The sequence below is a fragment of the Varanus komodoensis genome, unplaced genomic scaffold, assembly GCF_004798865.1.
Source record: "Varanus komodoensis strain SLA01 unplaced genomic scaffold, ASM479886v1 scaffold3, whole genome shotgun sequence".
Classification (NCBI taxonomy): Eukaryota; Metazoa; Chordata; class Lepidosauria; order Squamata; family Varanidae; genus Varanus; species Varanus komodoensis.
This window is the reverse complement of record NW_025335761.1, coordinates 12,931,676-12,953,542: the sequence shown is the minus strand read 5'-3', so window position 1 is coordinate 12,953,542 and position 21,867 is coordinate 12,931,676. Positions and strand designations below refer to the sequence as shown.

Genomic DNA, 21,867 nt, shown 5'->3' with positions numbered 1-21,867 from the left:
TTTTTCTGTGTCAGCCTTGTACTTATACATGACCAGTATGTGGGTACATTAATATTAGAAAGTGAGAGAAGGACAGATCTAAACATAGCAGAAGATAAAGTCTTCCTTGTGAGACAAATGCCTTGGTGCTTATGATATATCTTCCGTTCTGTGGTTTGAGTGCATTCCCCATCCCTCTTGCTTTAAATTAATCCCTTAGAGCCCTTTCTACCCTTTTCAGGTTTAGTTTCTATCTGGAAAGATAAGTTGGCAAGTGAAGAATGTATTCATGTGGGGTTTCTCTAGAAATACATCAAAGCTAGTACTTCCAGTGTGATCATATATTTGAAAAGATTGCTCAGTAAGTAGGGATATTTGATCAGTATACAGTACATATGATACTAGATATAGATGCATGTTCTCTTTCACACACAATTTTACCCTGTTTTGTCTACTTCCAGTAAGATAAGACTTAGAAACATAGAAACGGAGTGAGTCAGAAGGGGCCTCCTGGGCTATTTAGTCTGACCCCTGGCTCCAGCCGGCTCCACTCATGACATGCCTACCATGTGCATTTTTATGTTTTCAGTCCTTTGATCTATAACCATGAAGCTCAGCATTCTATATTATAATAACGCCCACTCAAAGCCACAAGCAAGTTCATAAACAAGTAGCAATATTCTTTCTAAAGTGATCTAACAGAAACAGGTATAAAGTCTTTTAAATACAGGCACTGCCCCACTGACTATCTTGCCAGTAGTCATTGCTACATCCATTCTGTAAGTATATAATAATTCTAAAATCATTTTATACTAAAGACCATGCTAATATCAATAACACTAACTTCCATAGATAAATCTTGCATCAAATGAAGCTGTGATTTCATGGACTGAATCTTTTCTTTTTGAGTAATTTCATGATTTTATTCCTATGATCTTACAGTTCGCATGAGAACATCTCTGACAAATATGTAGAGTAAAATGTCCCAACTATTTCGGTACTCTGGTTCTCCAGGTATTCTATGTCCTTTAGTTAATGAGACAAATAGAATTGCTCACAATATCACAGTGCTTGTTTTCCTGTTTGAGCCAAAGGGTATACATAGCCCAAGACATTGTCTCTGGCAATAGCCACATTCTGGGTATGGATGTACAGTAAATCAGTATAATGGCACTGTGATTTTTGCTTTGATCTCTTTCATAATTCCTAATTCATATCTTTCAGTGTCACAGCAAGCCAAGATGCTGCTTTCTGCTATAACCCTATTTTTATTGAGTATATACAACTAATTCGTAGCCATCAGTATATGTGTATAAATTAGATTATCCATCCTACAAGTGAGCAATTCTGATTTAGAATTAATTTGTCAGGTCTGGCAACATCTTGCATTTTTATTGTGCTGCTTCAAAATACTATGACATCCTTAATTTACTGCACATAGTTGTCTTTTATAAAAATCCTCTTCAGTACTCTGGAAAGTATATTCTGCCATATCAAGCATAGTTGACTCGGTTAAAAGAAAATGACTTGAATAAGATCATGAGGATTAGACAGAAATTCATTTAGAAGCCAGCTGTGGTATAACTTTTAATACCCTGAAGGAAAATATGATTAAGATGAGATGCAACCGTGTTTTTCTTATAGTGAGGGTATTTATGCATTATTAATTTTCAACCTGCTTGGATCAGCATCTTTAAAAGACTTTAGAAATGTTTTAATCAGTGTCATGAATTAGGACTGCAAGAAGGTGAATCGTGGCTCCTACACAGCAGGGTTCTATATCACAAAACTGAGCAGAAAAATTGACAGCAGAAAAATCGACCATTTAAAAGTGAGTAGAAGATGGAGGAAGCAACTGAATTGACCAGCTTGTCCATCAGTGAGAGATGGTTGTAAAAGCATCAGGTCCATAGAATGCTGATGCCAAGATGAAACTGTGGTGCTGATATAAACTTCATATTAGAAACATGAATTATGCTATACAGAAATAAATAAAAAAATTGTGCAGTGCAGTGCATTCCCTGTTGTTTTTTTCTTGACTACTTGCTTTAAAAATCCAGCCAAATGTCAGATATGCCAAGCAACCCCTATAGGTGGTAAACAAAACTGGCACTTTACACTCTGAAGACTATAATCCCTAGTTCTTCAAAGGTTCTTGCTGTAGAGTTGGGAAATTGGAGGTCTTTTGTCCCTGCCTCAGAACATGAAAAAAACCCTGTTTTCACAGGAGCCTGAAGCTAGTGCAGTTTAGAAGACTAGAAGAATGCCTTGGAATTTAGATTGGACTGAACTATTATGCTGCTAAATCATAGAAACACAATTTAGCTGCTGTGTTCAGAACATTTTTGCATCTAACTTAGTACTGTTTCTAAGAGTGGCAGTGCCTCACTTCAAATGGGTCTTTGTCAGCTATGCTTATAGTTGCCAGGGAAATGAATTTGAGACCTTTTGTATTTAAAGCATGCATATTGGCTGCTAAGGTATGGCCCTTTTCAAAGTTTCTGGTATCTGCTATCACTTGCAAATGGCCATATTGCATTGCATCTCAGTCCTGTATATGTAACAAAATGAAATGGTGTGATGGACCATAACACATCAATGTGCAGCTCTCACTTTTGAATGACTCACATATGAAGAGTTCCCTGCCCCAGCAAGCTACAAGTGTTCTCCCCTGTACTCTGTGATGGTGTACATTTTGCTATCTAATTCTGCATGTATAATACAGAGCCAAGTCTAAATTATTTTCAAAGGAAATGGTATCTAAAAAGGAGAGTACTGTGTTGCCCTCCCCTCCCCTCCCCTCCCCTGTCCTTGTGAACAGGCCACCAGAATTTTGCTCCCCTAGGCAGGACGCACTTACTCTAGCTGATCACTGGTCAGCAACTGAAGAATATAAAAATGGCAATAATTTCACTAACAAAAACAGTTATGACCCCAATTAAAGAATTCAATTTCTGACAGGTTGCCTTATGCATTGCCCTTCTAAAGGCTTGTTTCCCATTTCATTCCTAATCTGTTGGATCTTTAGTTTACAGTTTCTAGTACTCTGCCTGATTTCACCAGGTTTAAAGATAGAGTAGGAAAGCTCTCTCCAAATGACTCCCCCTGTTTCACGTTTACAACTCTGAATATTGAAGCAGGGCCATGTGAACTGGAATTTGGGAATGGCTTGGGATGATGAGAAGAAATGTGGAAATGCCTTGAGCCACAGCAATGTAAAATGAGAAGCTGCACTTCAGCAGCTGTTCCTCCTGCTCCCAAACTATTGTTGCCAAGAGACTGTCTGCTTTCCTCTGTCATTCTTTGCACCATTCATAATTTTATTAACCTTTCTTGGAGTTTCCCCTTTAAGGAGTCTCTCTTAAATAAAAAAGGCAAACAAATGAGTTAGCCATTCCATGGAGATATTCCAGTCCCTTGATCATTTGGATTGTCTGTTTGCATAATCTTTTGCAGCTCCATAATATCCTTTTCTGACATAGAATGGCCAGAACTGTACCTGATATTCTGAATGTGTTTGCAGAAAAGAATTACAATACTGGGATTTGTTTTCTACTACTTGCTTCTAATCCCTGGCCTGGAGTCTGCTGTGCCATAGCTTATGCATGCCTCCTGGATGCATTCACTGAGTTACCATACGCCTCAAGAGCTCTTTCATGATCACAACCCAGTTAGTGTATGTATGAAGCTACAGCTGTGTGGTTTGTTCCAGTTGTGCATCACTCTACACTTGTGCTGAGCCACATTTGTCAGGAATTGTTGAAGAAAGGTTTGATTTTCACTGTACAGCAGCAACAGAATATGCTTCTCTGGTATATTTATAAAAGCAGCATGCAGGGAGGGACAACGGCTGGCTCAGGCTTGCTTTCTGACCTTGGGAGTAACCAAGACTGACATTCCGGTAAAGTCATGTGACCTGGATTGGCAGGCACAGCTGTCACCAATGGAGGGGAGGGGCCATTCCGATTGAATTTCACTCCAGCCACTAAGGGTTTTTCTTTCTTTCAATTGCTGTATTTCGTTTTGTCTTCCACTTCTTTGTTCATAGATTTGGGTGGTTGTAGGAAGCTCTGAACAGCAAGCCACAAGAGCCTATCCTAGAAGGCTGGGATGCTTTCCCCAAAACCTTGGTGGTCCCACTTGCCATTGCCTGCTAACATTCCTTCAGTCTGAATCTTCTTGAGGCTCCTGGGGGCCTGAACTTACACACGATGCTGTCTCTCCTCCGTTTTTAGTTCCAACTTGGCTGCAGTTTTTTTGTTTTTTGTTTTGTTTTGGAACCAGCCATTCCCTGCGTATGGTTGGTATATGAAGCTTTCAGGCACAACAGAGATGGGTCAGGACCAGACAAAACAGCAGATAGAAAAAGGACTCCAACTTTACCAGTCCAGCCAAACAGAAAAGGCTCTTCAGGTCTGGTTGAGGGTTTTGGAAAAGAGCACAGATGCTGCTGGCAGGTTTCGAGTGCTGGGATGTCTCATCACTGCCCATTCAGAGATGGGCAGGTACAAAGATATGCTGAAGGTAAAGCCGTTTGATTGCATGCATGCTTTTCTCCTGCTGTACCACATGGGGAGCTGGGACAGATGGGGCTTTGGACAGCACTTACAACATCCCAAATTCAAATACAGCCTTTTGATTCTGCAAATTGCTGATGTGAGGTACTAGCAATGGTATAGTTTTGCAAATTGCCATCCTGCATTTCTAGACCCTGGAAATTTTTGTGATTGATCAACTGTAGTATTGATACTTGGGAATGTTATGATGCTAGGCATAGCATGAAGCCCTCCAGAATGTCTGATTTTGCAGTGTGCTACTTTTGCATAGAGGAATTTGCTTTGATGCAGGGAATATTACCTTATGGCTAGCCTTGGTATCAGTGAATCATCAGTTGCATGGAGGAACAATAGCCAGGAACACCTTTCTTCATTACTGTTATCATTTACAGTGTGACTCCCAAATGGTACGTCACTAGGTTTTCATGTAATACTAGTAGTCATATAGCACTTTTCCTAAGTGTTCAAAACACTATACATCTCTTAAGAAAGCACTGAATTTGTTGATGGGAATCTAGAACCTGACTTGAATTACCTTGAAAGGGACATTGTTGTACTTGTTTACAACCGAAGGAGAAACCCTAGGCAAACGATGCAGATGACAAGCAATGTGAGTTCAAGGGAGGCGTGCCTAGCATGAGATCCTAGTGATCAGCAACCTAGCTGCAATATATCTTTTTATTAATGATGATGTACAGAAGGGAAGCAAACATCTGTTTGTTGATGAAGTCACCAGGGCTATTTTACACAAGACACAATTTGTGGGAATAAAACAGCCTATGCTCTATCACCAAATAGATGCCTTGTTTTGTGGAATAAGATCATAATTTGGTGTTTAGCCTGCTAAACAAAATCAAAGCCGTAAAATCCATTCTTTCCTCCTTTGCTGCTTGGTCATACAAGGAAGACCCTCTCTCTTCTATCCACCATTCCCACTCACCCAGCTTGTACCAGCATCTTAAGCCATTGCATTGCATTGCATTGCATTGCATTGCATTGCATTGCATTTGTATGCTGCCCCATAGCCCACAGGGCTCTCTGGATGGCTTACAACTGAACAACAACAACATATTCCATGAAAATGCAATACGTTAGAGCAATAAAATCAGGCAATACAATATTTAACTGTAAGCAAAATCAAAACAAACTTTAATACAGTAATACTTAATGCAATACATAATATCAGTACATAATACAATGTGATACATAACACAATGAATAATATCAATAGGAAGAAGATACAGCTATAATCACCCCCATCAGTTCAGTTAAAGAAACACAGCCACACAGTCCTGTGTTGGTTACACCCACATACAACAGGGTAACCCAAAAGGCTTACAAAACAGGGCCCAGTCTCCAAGGACCCACCCAGGAAGGGTACCTAGTACGGCATTGCTCCCTTCTGGCTGGCTACTTTTGAAGCATCTCTTTTTCCGTTTGGTCTTTATCATCTCTAACCTCACACAAGTTTTTAAAAATTAAAACGGAAATTGGAAAATGCCCACCAGATTTCCCCACTGCCAGCAAAGTCGTCATCCAAATTACTTCAGGGAAGCTGTGCATCAGAAAGCCACGGATTGGGAGGGTATGGTGGCATGCTGGAGAGCTACACCTGTCTATGACAGCATTTTGATGAGGTGGCACCATTATTTAATGACATTAATTAAAGCTATGTGATACAGTGGATAAATTAGGGGGCATTTCAGTCAGCACGAATACTGCTGTTATGCTAGTAAAAGAGTCACTGAAATCTTTCCTGAAGATCGGAAATACATGGAATGAAAGGAAATGAGTAGTGGGTGGCAGTCATATTCCCCTAGAAGAATAATATAGTCAGCAGTATTACACTGACTACCCAAACTTGGTGGGCCTTCCCTACAATTTCTTCAAGCACAAACATTGAGAGCAACCCTTGGGTTGGAGAAGCATGAAATTAACCTGCAGCCATCTGAGTAGAATAACAGGAATGTGCAGAAATGTATGGCTAAGGTGAAGGGATGTGTTAAGTTGTGCATACAGGTCGCTCCATCGTTTGTCTCATGTTGTGACCATTTTGGTAGCACCTTCCACCTACCTGAAAGAAAGCTCTTTGCCTTAGTCATGTTCTTCCATTTACCTGTACCTGCTTGAAGCACAATTTCTGAGTGCTATTCACCAAGCACACACTTACTGTAGCACAGGGATGGCTGAGGAGAAGATAGAATCTAATGGTCGATCTTTCAGTGATTTGCAGTAGATTGACAAAGATTTTCACTCTTGCCACAAAATCAAATCTTTTTTTTAAGTTAGGATGCTGGAAAAGGATGCTAGGGAGAAAAACGGGAATGGGATCTTTATGTGACAGAACCCATAAGCTTTGTTCTGGGATGGATCGCAGATTCTTGTCGGAGCGAAGGTTGATTAGCATCTTGCCCGCCTGGTGTAGGATACCTCTATCTGCATAACTTTAATCTTTGTAATGTAGTGTGTACATGGTTAGTTCCCTGAATGCATTGTGACTGATTTCTAGCAACAGATCTGATGCTTCTCCAATGTTGTGCTCTCTTGCTGAAAGTTTGCAGTTGTGCAGATTAACACAGCCCGGGAGCTGGAAGACCCCGACTACCTTACAGAGAGCTACCTGAATCTGGCACGGAGCAATGAGAAGCTCTGTGAATTCCAAAAAACTATCTCCTATTGTAAGACCTGCCTGAGCATGCAAGGTACTACCATGAGCCTGCAACTGAATGGCCAGGTCAGCCTCAGCATGGGCAATGCCTACCTTGGCCTCAGTATCTTCCAGAAGGCACTGGAGTGTTTTGAGAAAGCCCTCCGCTATGCACACAACAATGATGACAAGATGCTCGAGTGCCGTGTCTGTTGCAGCTTAGGAAATTTCTACACCCACCTCAAAGTGAGTACTGTTCACATGGGAAAGAGAAAAGTGTTGGGGATGGGAGAAGAAAGATATGGGGAGGGAGAGGAATGGGAAGCACTTGGCCTGTGGCTAGGCCTCTTAGTGCATATACTGAGGTGAGGGAAGTGTCCCAAGGAAAGGCAGATAACTGGCTTTTTTCTCCAGGACACCTTCATGGCATGTGGGAAGCCACCTGTGTAGACAGAACAGATTCCAACAAACTTTAGCAACAAAAAGGGCCAGCAGAAACTGGACTCAGTATCTTGTTAGAAGAGTTGGGACTGCTGAATTAGCATTCTTGAAAGAAAGGCCCTCTGCCTGGATCCTTGACATGGCTCCAGATATTGCCACTTTAGTACATGGGCATTATCTCTGTATCTGAAAATAAATCGGAGACTCCCGTTATCTTCTCTACAATGAGAAGAACCACAGTTTGGACGCGCCAAATGTTGAAAAGGATTGTTTGAGACACATCTTTGTTAATAGCTTTTTACCATCGGACACTGTACATTGGGACAGTTTTCTCAGTGCCCGGAGAAGCTTTGAGGAATAACAAGACACATCAGTTTTATTTGCCACTGAAAACCACAGAAAGAAAAAGAAATCTGATCTTTCTAGGAATGTTTTTGCCTGGCCATTTCCACTTTATTATGATTGTAGTTGTAACATGATAGCTTGATCATATGGTGTGAGGATTGTTTATAAGCATCTCTTTCTGTGTCTCACATGTGCACATGCACACACACACACACAGATTTGTTATAAATGAGTGAAGTACCCATGAATGAAGCAAGGTTGTCTTTTCAATCTAGCATCCTCTAGTTGTGTTGGACTAAAGCTCCCATAATCCCCAGCCAACTGTGCCATGCTGGGGAAGGCTAGGCAAAGTTATCAAAGAAGTAAAATAGAATCATCTTCAGTTGGGTGCATGAATCCCAAGTATTGCACCCATGCTTCCCTGGTTGAGAAAGATGTTTTTTCTAATGCTTTAAATATCTGAAAAGGAAGCTATTCCTATTTCTGGGAGAAATAAGAACTATTCTGCGGTATTAACACCTCCTAAGGCATAAATTTGGAGACACTTATATAGAAGACTTTTTGCTTAAATTTATGGATTTGTATGCCCATTTGAGGCAAAAAGTAAACTCTTCTTCCATGTTGGTTTCTGCTGAAGTTAAAAACCACTCAGTTCAAAGTTTGGTGAAAGTCTTTTGAAGAACAATGAAGCACAGCAACAGGTAGACACAGAGATGTCCTTCTTTTTCACCAGTGCCTGATCTAGAATGCTGCCAAGTTGTATCTTATTTTATTTATTTATTTATTTATTTGAACATTTTTATGCCGCCCCATTCGCCGAAGCCTCGGTGCGGCTTACAACAATAAGTTAAAAAATAATTATAATATTAAATTTAAAAATATAAACATTAGGTTAAAAATACAAAAATACCAATATAAAATAAGCCGCCCTGGCCAGTTAAAATCCAATAATATTAACAGTTAAAATGCCGCTTACATAAAAAGGTCTTCGCCTGGCGCTGAAAAACAATGACGGCGCCAGGCGGACCTCTCTGGGGAGCGCATTCCATAGATTGGGCGCCAGCGCAGAGAAAGCCCTCCTCCGAGTACCCACCCTCCTAATTTCTTTCACGGAGGGTTCCCGGAGAAGGGCCTCTCCCGCCGATCTCTTCTTCCAAGTTTACTGAGGACATGATGAAACTTAAATGTCCACTGCACTTTTTCACCTGACTCTTCAGCCAAAAAAGCTAAAAAATAAAAATTATTGGAAAAGGCTGCTAGAGTAGCTTACAAAAATCAGCACTGAGATACTCTCCACCTTCAGAAAATCAGGTGGAGAGAGAGGAGGGGAAAGCAAGCTGAGTCAGTAGTTTCATTTACACAGTTCTTGTAGCTCTTTTTTCTGGCATGAATGAGCAAAGCCAGCTAGCTGCAGCTTCCCCTTCTGTGGCTAAGGCAGGAGGTCAGGCTGCTCTCATCCCTGCTGTTATGTTCTGCCTGGGAGACAGGAGATGCAGGGATGAGGCCAAAGGATATAGTCCCAGGGCGACTGTCAGCTGGAGCCAAGCACTCTTCTGGCCAGAAAAGGTGACACAGGTTCCTGTAGCTCCTGCTACAGGATATCCTGGCTGATATCCGGGGCCAGGTTGGTCTTTCCCTTACCCCGATGATCACAGAAGCTTGTGACGTGAACCAAATTAGGGACTTCCACTAAAAGAGCCTGGGTTTCAGTCTGCTTGTAAAAGCAGATAAAGGTGCTACTGTGCTAACCTTGACTGCCTTTACCTGCTTAGTAAGTCCGCTCACTGTCTTACCATCTCACTTTTTCAAGGACTATGAGAAAGCCCTGTTCTTCCCATGTAAGGCAGCTGAGCTGGTGAACGATTATGGAAAGGGCTGGAGTCTCAAGTACCGTGCAATGAGCCAGTTCTACATGGCTGTGGCCTATCAGAAGCTGGGGTGCCTGGCAGATGCGATGGAATGCTGTGAGGTACAAACTGGTGGTGAGGCACTGGCAGCAGTGATGGGGTGTGTGTGTGTGTGTGTGTGTGTGTGTGTGTGTGTGTGTAAGTGTAAGCGAGTCAGGGTGGGCCACCTCCTTTGAGCATAGATGGTTCCAGGTTCAGGCCCCAGCATTTTCCAGTTAAAAGAGCAGACACTAGGTGCCAAGAAAGACCCGCCTCTTCCTGAGAACTTGGAAAGCCACTGTCAGTCAGAGTAGACCATACCAGGCTTAATGTACAAATAGTGGGTCCCAGTACAGGGAAATTCCTGTGCAGAGCAAGGCTGCTGAGATAGCAGAATCCATCCTGTATCTCACGTACTCCTACAGCCATTTGCTCCCAGCTGAATCTTTAAAGCCATTCAAGGGCAAGGGATGCTTCCTCCATTGCAGGCTGGGAGCGAGCAGATACTGCTTCTTTCTTTCAGGCACATGCACAAGATAAGGGTGGGCAACCTTTCTGGACCCATGGACATATTTGGCCATTGAACAAACTGTCCTGGGCACACTGCAGATGAAAGTATCAGTCTGTAGCCACCTGCCATTTTCATATCCTCAAATGTTTTCAAAGTCCCACTGGAGACCCAGAAGCCTAGGAAAAGAGGATGAGAGCAGCAAAAGGACCTCTCTTTGCTTTCAGGAATTCCCAGATGACAATTTGAAACTGATTTACAGAGAATAAAAAAGGGAGGAGTGAGGCACTTTGGCAGGGATGAAGAAATCGGAGGGCGCACTGGAGTCCAGGGGTGTCGTGCTGTTTAAAAGCATCTGGGATTGCTGGCACTCTCTGAATCATGACTTGGATAATTCCTTGCTAGGAGTCAATGAAGATTGCTCTTCAGCATGGCGATCGTCCTTTGCAAGCACAATGCCTGCTCTGCTTTGCGGATATCCACCGCAGCCGTGCAGATGTACAGGTAGGACCGATGGCCTCATCCTATGAAACTGGAAAAGGAGTGTGGAGGCAGCCTGAAGGGAGGGTTCCAAGCCTCGGACACCAATTGACAGCCTCTCTTACACCGCAGACAGCTTTCCCTCGCTATGATTCCTCCATGAACATCATGACTGAGATTGGAAACCGGCTGGGACAGATTCAGGTGTTGCTTGGTGTGGCCAAGTGCTGGGTGATTCAGAAGGAACTGGACAAGGTCAGTGGCAGGCTGGACCGAGAAGTTGACCAGAGATGTGGAATCCCTCCCAGTCTCCTCCATTTCAATTGTGGCCCCAGAATCGTAATCATGGGATTGTTGTGGGTATCATAATAAACCTTTTAATACTGTATAGATAGCCTAAGCAGCTTTTCCCGGTGGTCTGATTTTCACTGCATAGAAAACACCCTGAGATACCAACACAGTGAAAGGGATACAGTTGGAAGAAGAAAAGTCCTCCAACTTTTTGCTTTTTCCACCTTTTCCAAATTCTTGTGCCATTTAATTTGCATAAATAGATAAGATACGGATCGTCACAGTGCTCCTTTATCACTGCTATGTATTCATTTAGTCCATTTCTGATCTGCCCAATAACTGCAATGCTCTGGGTGGATTACAGCTGTTTCTAGACCTCTCTGTTTATTTTACAGAAATGATCAAAGGGTGTCATTAGGATGCAATTCTTTTTGTGCTGCATGGTCGTTTGGGACTTGTTGGGAGTTGCATGACTTCTTTCCATCTAAACTTACATAGGATTGCACATTTCCTTATTCTCAGGCCGGGCGGGGGGGGGGGGGGGAATGACAAAGATTGTAGGACTAAAGAAAAGATAACAGTGAGATACTAAGATGGCCTGCTTACTCGCTCCCATTTGCCCTCACGGCATATCTTCCCATAAGGAAGCTGCTCCTACCCTTTGATCCCTTTGCCCTGTTCTGCACCGTTTCCAATTCCATGGCGTCTATTTTCAGAGGAGGAAACCAAACCTGCACACAGTATTCCAAATGTGGCCACACCATCCATTTATGGATCAACTCTTTAAATGCTTATTCTCCATTCCATGTGTAACCATCCCTAGCATCGATTTGTTTTCATGGCCACCAGACACAGAGTTAACATTTTCATCAAGCTGTTGATTAGAGCTTGCGTTTGCTTCAGGCAAGGCATGAATCCAAGGCAAAGCCCCCATGGGGGAGATATTGAAACCATTCTGGATCAGAGACAACACAGCTCTGAAGCAGGCTCAAGTGACGTTTCCTTGTCCCGAGGCTTTAAAACTGTCCTGAAGCTTTGGAAGAGCGCTTTTATTTATTTTTCTTGCTCAATTTGATGCATTTTTGTCCCTCCCCGATTTCATCATAAATGGAAAACATCAGGTGGGGTGGAGGTTAGTTGGTTCACTGACAGGTCACGCTATTAGGCATGCAGTGGCTGTTTTGCCTGACTGCCCTTTTATTTCACACCAGAGTGCTTCTAGGAAAAACAGAAATGCCGTACCTTTGTTGCAAGTGGAGCAGGAACAAATGGTGATATTTCAAAAGCCTTAACTACTGTCTTATAACTTCTGCACCGATCCTTTTGAAATATTGCAGGGAATTTACCTAGAGGCATTTGTAGCTTGAAATCCATGTTTGTGCAAATTACAGATAAAAAACAGAGAAAGGCATTTTGCCTTTAAAAAAAAAAGATGATTTCAACAAAGAAAACCTCTAATTTTAACCTTGCACAAATTAGCCTGCATCTATTTGTTTGAGTCTGACATACCTTATCCTCTCAGGAGGGCCTACAATTTCCCACAATAAATAAATATTTATTGTGGGAAATTGTGGGAAATAATAAATAAATATTTATTATTTCCCACAATAAATAAATATTTAAATAAATAAAATATTTATTTATTTATGGTATTTCTATATCATTCAATTAGACAAGCTTTCAGAATGGTGTACAGAATATAATTAAAATATCTAATAATAATCTATTTAAAAACAAATATTAAACAATTCGGCCAAAAGTATAGCCATTAGTTGATTTTTCATTTTATAGTTAATGAGAAAGATATCAAAGGCTTCAAAACACCAAGGCTCAGCTGCACTTCAGATCCAAGTCAAAGCACAATGTTAGACTCGAAGCTGAGGTGGTACCTTAGCAAAGCTGTGATTATTTTCTCTGTACACAACCACACACCATCCACCTTGAGCACAAAGAAATCTGCTTTGGAGAAGAATGTCAGGCTAAGCAAAAGCCTTTTCACCAAATGCGTGTCTTGGCATGCAAGATGTCAGCCCTGGCTTTATACATCTGTCTCAGCCATTTGCAGTACCAGCTTATGGAATTTGCTTCTTTTCCCACAGGCACTAGAAAGCATTGAGAAGGCTCATGAGTTGGCAGAGGGACTTGGCAACAAGGTAAGTCTCTCTGGGGCTGGTGCAAGTCTTCCACCCCCCTGAGGTGGGAGGTTGTACCATTACCTTCTCTCTCTCCTCTCACCTCATGCCTGATCCAGACTCTACCTTGCTGTATGTATCCTGCCTTGCTATCTCGCCTCAGCAGCACAGGTTTCCCTACTACCTGAGAGTCAGTTCCTACAACTGGTTTCTGCCTTGCCTTGCCATGTTGCCTCAACAAATGCAGGTCTTCATTACAAGCTCTAGTTCAGCTCCTGCATCTTGTCTGATACTTGCCATATATCCTGCCTTACGAAGTATCCTGCCCTGTTATCCTACCTTAATGAACTTGCACCTCTCTTTTTCTTCCTGGTTCTCAGCCCTTGCTTGTCCATGACCGCCTCTTTGTCTTGCCCTGAAATATACTCCTGCTTCCTGTTCTGTTACTTTGGATTCTGTCTTGCCTCGAGTGCAGTTGCCCAGGTCCCCATGTCTCTGTCTTGACTCCTGCCACCCCCAACTCTGGTCCTACCATTGGCCATCCAGTCCTTAGGGCCTCCTGGGGTGTCCACTCACCTAATGCTGTGCTCTAAGGGCTTCCTCAACCAAGGCGCCAGGCAGATGGGGCTCCACAGATATGCCAAGCATTCAGCATTTGCTGCAGCTGGAGAGCGGCCTGCATGGTTTTCTCAACCACTGAGCAGGGCATGCAGCTCTGATGCCAGCAACCCAGGCACATGGACACAGTGAACAAGAGGGTGAATGCCACCCTTGGTTGCATAGCCAGAAGTGTGGCTTCTAGATCGAGAGAGGTATTACTACCACTCTATATGACTCTGGTGCACCTCTGGAGTATTGTGTTCAGTTCTGGGCCCCTCATTACAGGAAGGATATAGCCAGGTTGGAGTCAGTGCAGCGTAGGGCCGCAAGGATGGTGGCCGGATTGCAGGGGATGCCGTATGAGGCGAGACTGAGGGAACTGGGTCTTTTCAGCCTGAAGAGGAGACTCCGAGGGGATTTGTTGGTGACATATAGGTACGTGAGGGGGATGTCACATCACACAGAGGTGGGTAGAGACCTGTTCTGGCTCCAACGGAGTCAAGCCCAAGGAACCAAGGTTCAATTTGGATGCCAGAAAGTACTTCCTGAGAGTTGGGACCCTGAGGGTATGGAATGGGCTTCCATGGGAGGTGGTTGAAGCCCCATCGGTGAGGCTGTTCAAGGATAGGCTGGACATGCACATGGTGGGCACATCGTGAGCAGAGCCAGAGGTCAGACTAGATGGCCCGGGAGGCCCCTTCTGACGCACTCTGTTTCCATGTTTCTTTGTTTCATCATCTATATCCTTACTGTACCAATTACAGGGCATCTCCTTTGTTTATTGAAAATGTTTGTATCTTTCCTCATAACAAGGCCTCCAAGGCAGCTGAGAAGAGAAAATTAATACGCAATGACACATAAGATTATTTTAAACATTAGTGGTGGATTATGAAATCTCTGGGGTAACAGTGGTAGAACATGACTACGTTCCAGGTGTTTCAGCTGCTGTTTTTTGTAGGGTCTGTCAGAACCATAGGAAAGAGTAGCCCCCACATGGGTGCTACTAGCACCAGATCGCACCAAATATTTTGGTCCCAGGTGGAATGAGCCATCTTCTTACTTGGGCAATTGGACAGTCTGCAGCTCTTGGCTCTTCTTGATATGAGGGGCCTAATGAAGGTTCTGTGGGATGGTGACAGAGAAATCGCTGCTCCCAAGCCTTAATTCTTTCTGGTGTGAACAATCTGGAGTTGTTCTCTACTAGTCTGATCCTTAATAGGAGCTTGTGGACATAACATTACAAAAGACTGGGATGTGAATTGTTCCTGCAGCTTTCAGTCAGGCATGAGTGTGCAGGTGGAAGCAATATGCAGCAGATGAGGAGCCCGTTGAGGATTGGTGCAGCATCCCCGTATTCTGTAGGATGGAACACAGTAGCTTAGGAAAAGGGGGCCAAGGGATGGCCAAAGAAAAAAATCCCACTGAGCAGAATGGGTGAGCCAAAGGCCAGAAGAAACATGTACATTAATTCAGCAACTGGCTAAATTGCTACTTTTCCAGAGTATAAGGCAACGTTGCACAACCTTGGGAAGCAAATAAAGATTTCCCAGAGGAGTCCAGCAAAAGCTTTCTTTAAAAAGCAAATTTTGACAAGGATATTTGTGTCTATCTTATACACTTCTGCTGGTTCAACAGGCCATTCCAATCACCAGGTAACCCTCGGAAATACGAGGAGACAGGAGATAGATTGCATAAATAACCCACAGCACCTCAGAAATACAATTTCCAAGACCACGTTTCACTTGCCGGTCAGCTGCTCTTCATCTGCATGGGGAAGGCAAAGAATGACTGATGCCCAAAGGCCAACTGAAAGCTCCAGCCAGTTTGGCCATGGACCAAATGATGCCAGGGATGGAGGCCCATGCCAGAAGTCACCAGGAGAAACCTCACTACCTGATACAATCCGCCCATGGTACAATCCACATGCAGTTCCCCACCCCTTGCCATGGGCAATTAAAGTGGCATAGAACCAGTACACCTTGACAATATAGGTGCAACCTTAGGGAAGAGCGCTATCTAGATGAATAGAGTGAGAAAGGTGCTATTGCCTGGTTTTCTTCTATTTGGGGGACAATGGGTTTATCCTGATGGCTGTTACACTGAGAAGCCAACTTGGCTTTTATTTAGGACACTCAGTAATGTTTCCATAGAGAGCCTGGGAGGAGAGCAAATTTCACCAACATTTTCACTTGGTTGTGGTACTACACACACTTCTGCTATAATAAGACTTCTTTTTAAAAATCTGGAAGAGAGATGGTAAAGGCTTGGTGACCGAAGACTAACATGGCGGACAGTGGATACATTTTTACTTAGATGTAGTGGCAAGCAGGAGACAAAGGAAGGGTGCCAGGTGACAAAAGGCTTAGAAGAGAAAATGTTCTTGGTGGTCAAGAAATCTGATGACTGGATCTAGGAGGCACCAGCCAAATCCTCTGTCATTTTCCCGTGACATTTTCCCCTTCCATCTTTCTTTTCCACACAGCTTGGTCTGCTGAAGATTCACTGCTTATGTGAACGGATCTATCGCACAAAGGGGCTGCAGCAGGAGCTTCGCAACCATGTGGTGAAGTTTCATGAATGCGTGGAAGAAATGGAGCTTTACTGTGGCATGTGTGGTGAATCCATCGGAGACAAGAACCACCAGCTCCAGGCACTGCCCTGCTCACATGTCTTCCACTTAAAGTAAGGAGCCAAAGAGAGCATAGATCAGATGAAAGAACTGAGCAAAAGATTCTTGCAACCGTGCGTTCCCTTGATGGCTCCGTTGGACAGCTGTCCAGTAGATTCGAAGTTACAAAATAACCTATTTGGGGCTCTCTTAATCAATGTCTGTGGTTGATGCTGGTGCACTTTGATGTACCCAGACAAGCCTTCTCACTGCAGCTGTTCAGATGAGTGCACTTGCGCAAGTCTGGAAAAATGCCAGAAAAGAAAATGAAAGTTTATAAAACACATTGCACACATTTAATGTACTAAAAAGTACTAAAAGTGGGTGGCACATCACTGACAGGGTGCTGCTTGGCCACTTTAGAAGGGTGGACAGTGGCTGCCATTTCAACGGTGCATGCACTTTGTGGGGAATGAGGCCTACCAGCTAGTGGTCCATGATTTTTCTGCAGCTTGTAACAAGAACCTCTCAGTCAGGTAGTTTCTGCTTCCCTAAACTCTTGGGAGATCTCCAAAGAAGAGAGTGAAACCTGTCATTTTAGGATCAGAAAGAGAGAGGCACAGAATGTACCTAACCTGACCTGGCATCTCTGCAATTTGCTGCTGTTACGTGCAAATGGCGCCATTCAGTCCATTGCTTCCATTGGTCACTGATTTAGAACAAGCGCATCCTACTGCCTGGTGGAAAGTGCAGGGAGCTAGACTGGCCTAGTGGGCAGGACGTCACCATGTTCTGCAGCCGCATGGGATAAAATTAGGGAAGTGAAAGGAGAAGCTTGGCAGTCGGATTGTAAACAAAGATGGCCTTGATACCAGCATCAGAAGGAAAATAGCAAGTGAACTCATGGATAACTGATCTTGGCAGACACTGTGAGGCAAGGCTAACTTTAGTATGTCGTAATTAGCAAAGTAAATATTCTGGAATGAAACAAAAAAAAAAAACTTCTCTCAACAGGTTGGTAGCTTAGCAGGACTGCAAGTTCACAAAACACAAATTGCAGCAAAATTGCTCTGTTTTCTTCCATAAAGGGGAAAGAAACTCTTATAAGAGATTTGGAATATAGAAATTGCAAAATGGATGAGGGCTGGATGCAACCATGGCATGTAATTCTATGCATAACCTTAACTATGTCTTGTGGTAAAATGAGCCATCAGTGCTTGGGGAGGTCAGTTTTTAATACTGAGGATCTCTTAGATTGTCCTATGGACACCTTGCACCTCCATCGATCTGCTAAATTTGGGATGGGGTATGGAAATTCAGTGTAAGACACTGGTTTAAATCCGGACAACAGTTGTTGAACTTGGGTTATTCATGACTGAAGTCTCACTGAAAGCAACATGAACTAAATTTAACAAATGGGCAGGGCCATGCCTCCAAAGTTGGAGGACTAGGGGAATCCACTGGAAGGTAAGAGGACTGCAGAGGCAAGATGCCTTGTGTTCCTCCCACCCTCCCAAGCATGCTAAGTGATTTACCTCTGCTCACAAGCAGGAGGGACTGACATACTGCCAGGATTCCTCATAACCCAGCAGAGCCTCATTCCTTCTCCCACCCCACAAAAGCCTCCCCTTGGCATTGGCTCCAAAGTTGCCCTTCAGACTTCAGAGCTGCAGCCAGCGCTGGAAGAACAGCACCAGCTGTGAGGATAGAGGTCTGGGGCCTTCTCAATTCAGAGCCACCGCTCCAAGCTCCAAGCACTTCTCTGATTTGAGAACTGAGGCCCCAAATTTTCCCATGGCTGTCCATACAGTGTCCAGCAGCCATAAGATTGTGGCCTTAAGTTGCAAACCTTTGCACTTACATGGGAACAAATGAATTAACAGGATGCACACCTGAATAGATCTGTATAGGATTGCATTACATCTCTGAATCCAACCTACTGAGTTTGTTCTCATGTTTCGAGTTTGAATTATTTTTATAAACTGAATTCATTTTTTGACAAAAAGTGGGACATACTCCAAAGCAAATACTTATGTAAACCACTCCCCAAGACACTATGAATAATTTGCCCTTATACTATAAAAGAGTCATGTAGAACTTAGTTGGACCAAAAAGCCTATTTGAGGCATATTTATTTTTTGGACAGTTAGATGATTTGCCTTTAAAATTATTATTTAAATTCTGTACTGCCCCATAGCCAAAACTCTTTACAAATTTATATAACCTTAAATAATGCCATCTTGGTTTCAGCAGACTTGCAGCCCGGGGTGGTCCTAGGCTGTCAACCTACAGTGCCAAGAACTAATATACCAGTGGTAGCTGCTGCCTTTGGAAGTTTGTTGGATTTGCAATTTTTGAATTCTTCTCATCTATGGCATGACTTGTATAGCACTTCTGAACATTTGGAGAGTGTTGCAGTCACCATACAGATAAGATAGGTAGCAACTTTTATTTTCAGCACCAAATTAAAAGGTTTTCTTTGGCCAAGCTTTTTAATATTTCAGCATCTTACCATGTAAATGTGCACTTTTCAATGGATTTTGTTAATTTTGTGAAGTGTGTTGTCATTGTTTGTTTGGCTTACTGACTGACAAGTAATTTCAATGTATCTTTCAATCTGCAGTTGTATGGTTTTATATTAGAATGTGTATTTGTTTTAATGTTGTGTACTCTGGGCTCCCTTGTAGATGAAGGGCAGTTTATAAATTTTAAAAAGAAACTATAATTTTTTTGTACATACACAGGTGTAGAGTTTTTCATGCAAGAAGGCTTGAGCATAACTTCCAAACAAAAACCAAGCATCTCTCAGTTAGAAAATAAGCTATACCACATGGTATGCATTCAGTGTAAAAAACCTAAAGCAAGTGCAGTAGAATCTTTAAAACGTCTGGACAAATCTCTTGATTTTGACTGCATCCAGTTTTCCACCCCGAAACACAGTTCAGCCTATCAGAAATCATACTATGTATTCATCTAAACTTGAAAATATTGTCTCAGGGCCAAGTAGCCCATCAGTGTTATACTGAGTTCAGGCCATGGATCTAGCTCGGAATTGCTGACACCGACTGGCAGCAACTTCAAGCAGGCTTCTCTGCTCGATCTCCCTGGAGATGATGGGCTCTGAACCTGAGACCTTCTGCATACAAAGCATGGCTGACCATTGAAATCTATTGTTTGTCATGTTGTCTGAACCCGGATGTGAGGATTGATCATTGCAACACTGTTGCTATCAACACGAAGACACAACAGTCTGTTCTAGGGTTTGTACCTGCCAGGGCTGTGTGTTACGACATCTGTACCATGGAGAGTTATTCTATTGTTGGTGGTTCAAAGCAGCAAAACAAGCAGCTGCTCAAGGCATCCAGTCTCTACTCCTGATGTGTGCCTGGAAACATTCACCTTGCTGCTTGCTTTGATAGACACTCTCCTATAAGGAGTAATAGTAGCTACAAGGAGTATATCTCATGAGGAGTAGAATGGAGTAGTTATCAAATGGGAATAACTAGAAGATTATTGTATTTCCCTGTAGGAACATTCCTTTAAAGGGACACAAGGTATATTGCAGCAGGCAGAAGGAAGAGCACAGCTCTGACGGAGTAAAGCAATTGCAGCAACATTTGGACTAGACAGTGAAGACATCTTTTAATCATAGGGTCCTTTTTTACTTTTATAGTCCGAATACCAAAAACTGTCTTTATTTTTCTTTCAAAATAAGTCTAGATGGTAATTTGAGACCTTCCCAGGTATGTGGTTGTGGGGGAAGAGAGGAGGGAGTAGTAGGGTAGTAAGCAGAGGGCTGGAAACATTGGGGCGGTATCCAATTGTGGGTAGACCTGTGGAATGGCCACTGCTGAAGAATAGGATTCCCCCTCTTGTTGCACCCCACCCTACACACCCCAAATCTACTCTGGAGGGTTGGGGTCCCTCTTGGGCAGATCTATGAGGCTGACATGAGTGGGCGGATACGGGAAGTTCCATTGCACAAGCAGAATCCCGCTTATGTGCTGTTGGATCAAACCCTTTACACGCTGCTGAATGTGTTTTTAAAACCTCTAAAGGTAAAGGTTTCCCCTTGACGTTAAGTCCAGTCATGCCTGACTCTAGGGGGCGGTGCTCATCTCCGTTTCCTAGTCGAGGGAGCCAGCGTTTGTCCGCAGACAGTCTCGGTGGTCATGTGGCCAGCGTAACTAAACACCGAGGTGTACGGAATGCTGTTACCTGCACACCAAAGTGGTACCTTTTTATCTACTTGCATTTGCAGGCTTTCGAACTGCAAGGTTGGCAGGAGCTGGGACGGAGCAACAGGAACACACCCCATTGTGCAGATTCAAACCAGCAACCTTTCAATCAACCAGCACAGCGGTTTAAACCACTGTACCACCTGCAGTCTCCTAAAACCTCTAGGCAGATTATAAAAGCGCGAATTAGCAATACTTGTATGTTATTAAAACATCTCCTAAACACTAAAAGCACAGCTGCAGCACTTAAAAGAACACTCACACTACAGATTTCTGTCTTGAAGTGATCACAGTTAGTGGGGAGGAAGTTAAATAAGTTCAACTGATGAATTCCATTAAAGTTTTAAAATGTGTTTGTTATAAGTTGTAGATTTTTTAGATTATGGTTCTTTTAATGGTGCAATTCTCTGCCTTGTCTCAAGTTAGGAGCAAAACCCATGATAAAATTCTCCTTACCAATTATTCACCCTTTAAGACAAGCAGTCATGTCTTCTTCCTCCTTAAGGATTAGCAATTTAAATCTCGGATTCCTGTTTTAAATGTGCTGTACTGTTTTTCCCCACTGCAGGTGCCTCCAGACCAACGGGACACGTGGTTGCCCCAACTGTCGGCGCTTATCCGTTAAACCAGGATTTGTGTGATCTGTCGAATCCGTGATTTAAGAAAGCTCATTTCATAGGCTGTAAAAAGCAGGCCATTGGATCATTTCTGGTACATGATATGGAGAGGGGGAACCCATGGTGCATAGGGAGAGGTTCTCCTGCAGAATGGATGCAACAGGTGGGCCTAGACCTCTGACACCTGATATTCTGCACATCTGAATTGTGGGTGCGTGCCAGGAGTTCCTGGCATCTCCTTCCTCCAAGGCAGGTAACTGCAACAGATGTGACTCCTCTGCTGTTTCGGAGGAGTAGCGCAGGGTGGCTTCTCACAATCCCACTCCTCTCATTCTTCTGTTGTGCTGCTTCTGGGTAGCTTCCTCCAGGTCCAGCTCCGACACTTGCATCCCACATCTTGTTTTTATTCATTCCTCATGAGAAACAAAATGATTGTGATGACGTGATGCTCTTTTCCTGTGGCTTTGGAGAGGCAGCAACCCTTTTCTTGATATTGTTGCAAGTTCCTTCCCCTTGATATTGTAGTTTAGACTCTTCTT

At 43.1% G+C, this 21,867-nt stretch overlaps 1 protein-coding gene across 2 annotated transcripts; it reads left to right on the top strand.

Moving 5' to 3' along the window:
* The first annotated feature begins 3,998 nt into the window (after positions 1–3,998).
* RAPSN (receptor associated protein of the synapse) lies at positions 3,999–21,455 on the top strand. Of its 2 annotated transcripts, XM_044436447.1 has the most exons (8): positions 3,999–4,503; positions 7,090–7,428; positions 9,779–9,937; positions 10,768–10,866; positions 10,975–11,097; positions 13,233–13,286; positions 16,348–16,547; positions 21,280–21,455. In XM_044436447.1, exons 1-8 carry the CDS (start codon positions 4,288–4,290, stop codon positions 21,350–21,352), a joined length of 1,263 nt encoding a protein of 420 aa, XP_044292382.1. In that variant the 5' UTR covers positions 3,999–4,287; the 3' UTR covers positions 21,353–21,455. The 2 variants fall into 2 exon arrangements, with proteins under 2 accessions (XP_044292382.1, XP_044292383.1); XM_044436448.1 differs by lacking the exons at positions 10,975–11,097; positions 13,233–13,286.
* The last annotated feature ends 412 nt before the right edge of the window (positions 21,456–21,867 follow it).

Excerpts from the sequence above, each read along its gene's own strand:
- RAPSN (XM_044436447.1), top strand. The coding sequence starts at position 4,288 with ATGAAGCTTTCAGGCACAACAGAGATGGGTCAGGACCAGACAAAACAG. Across the intron at positions 4,504-7,089 it reads GGTACAAAGATATGCTGAAG|TTTGCAGTTGTGCAGATTAA; the intron begins GTAAAGCCGTTT and ends TCTTGCTGAAAG. Across the intron at positions 11,098-13,232 it reads TTCAGAAGGAACTGGACAAG|GCACTAGAAAGCATTGAGAA; the intron begins GTCAGTGGCAGG and ends CTTTTCCCACAG.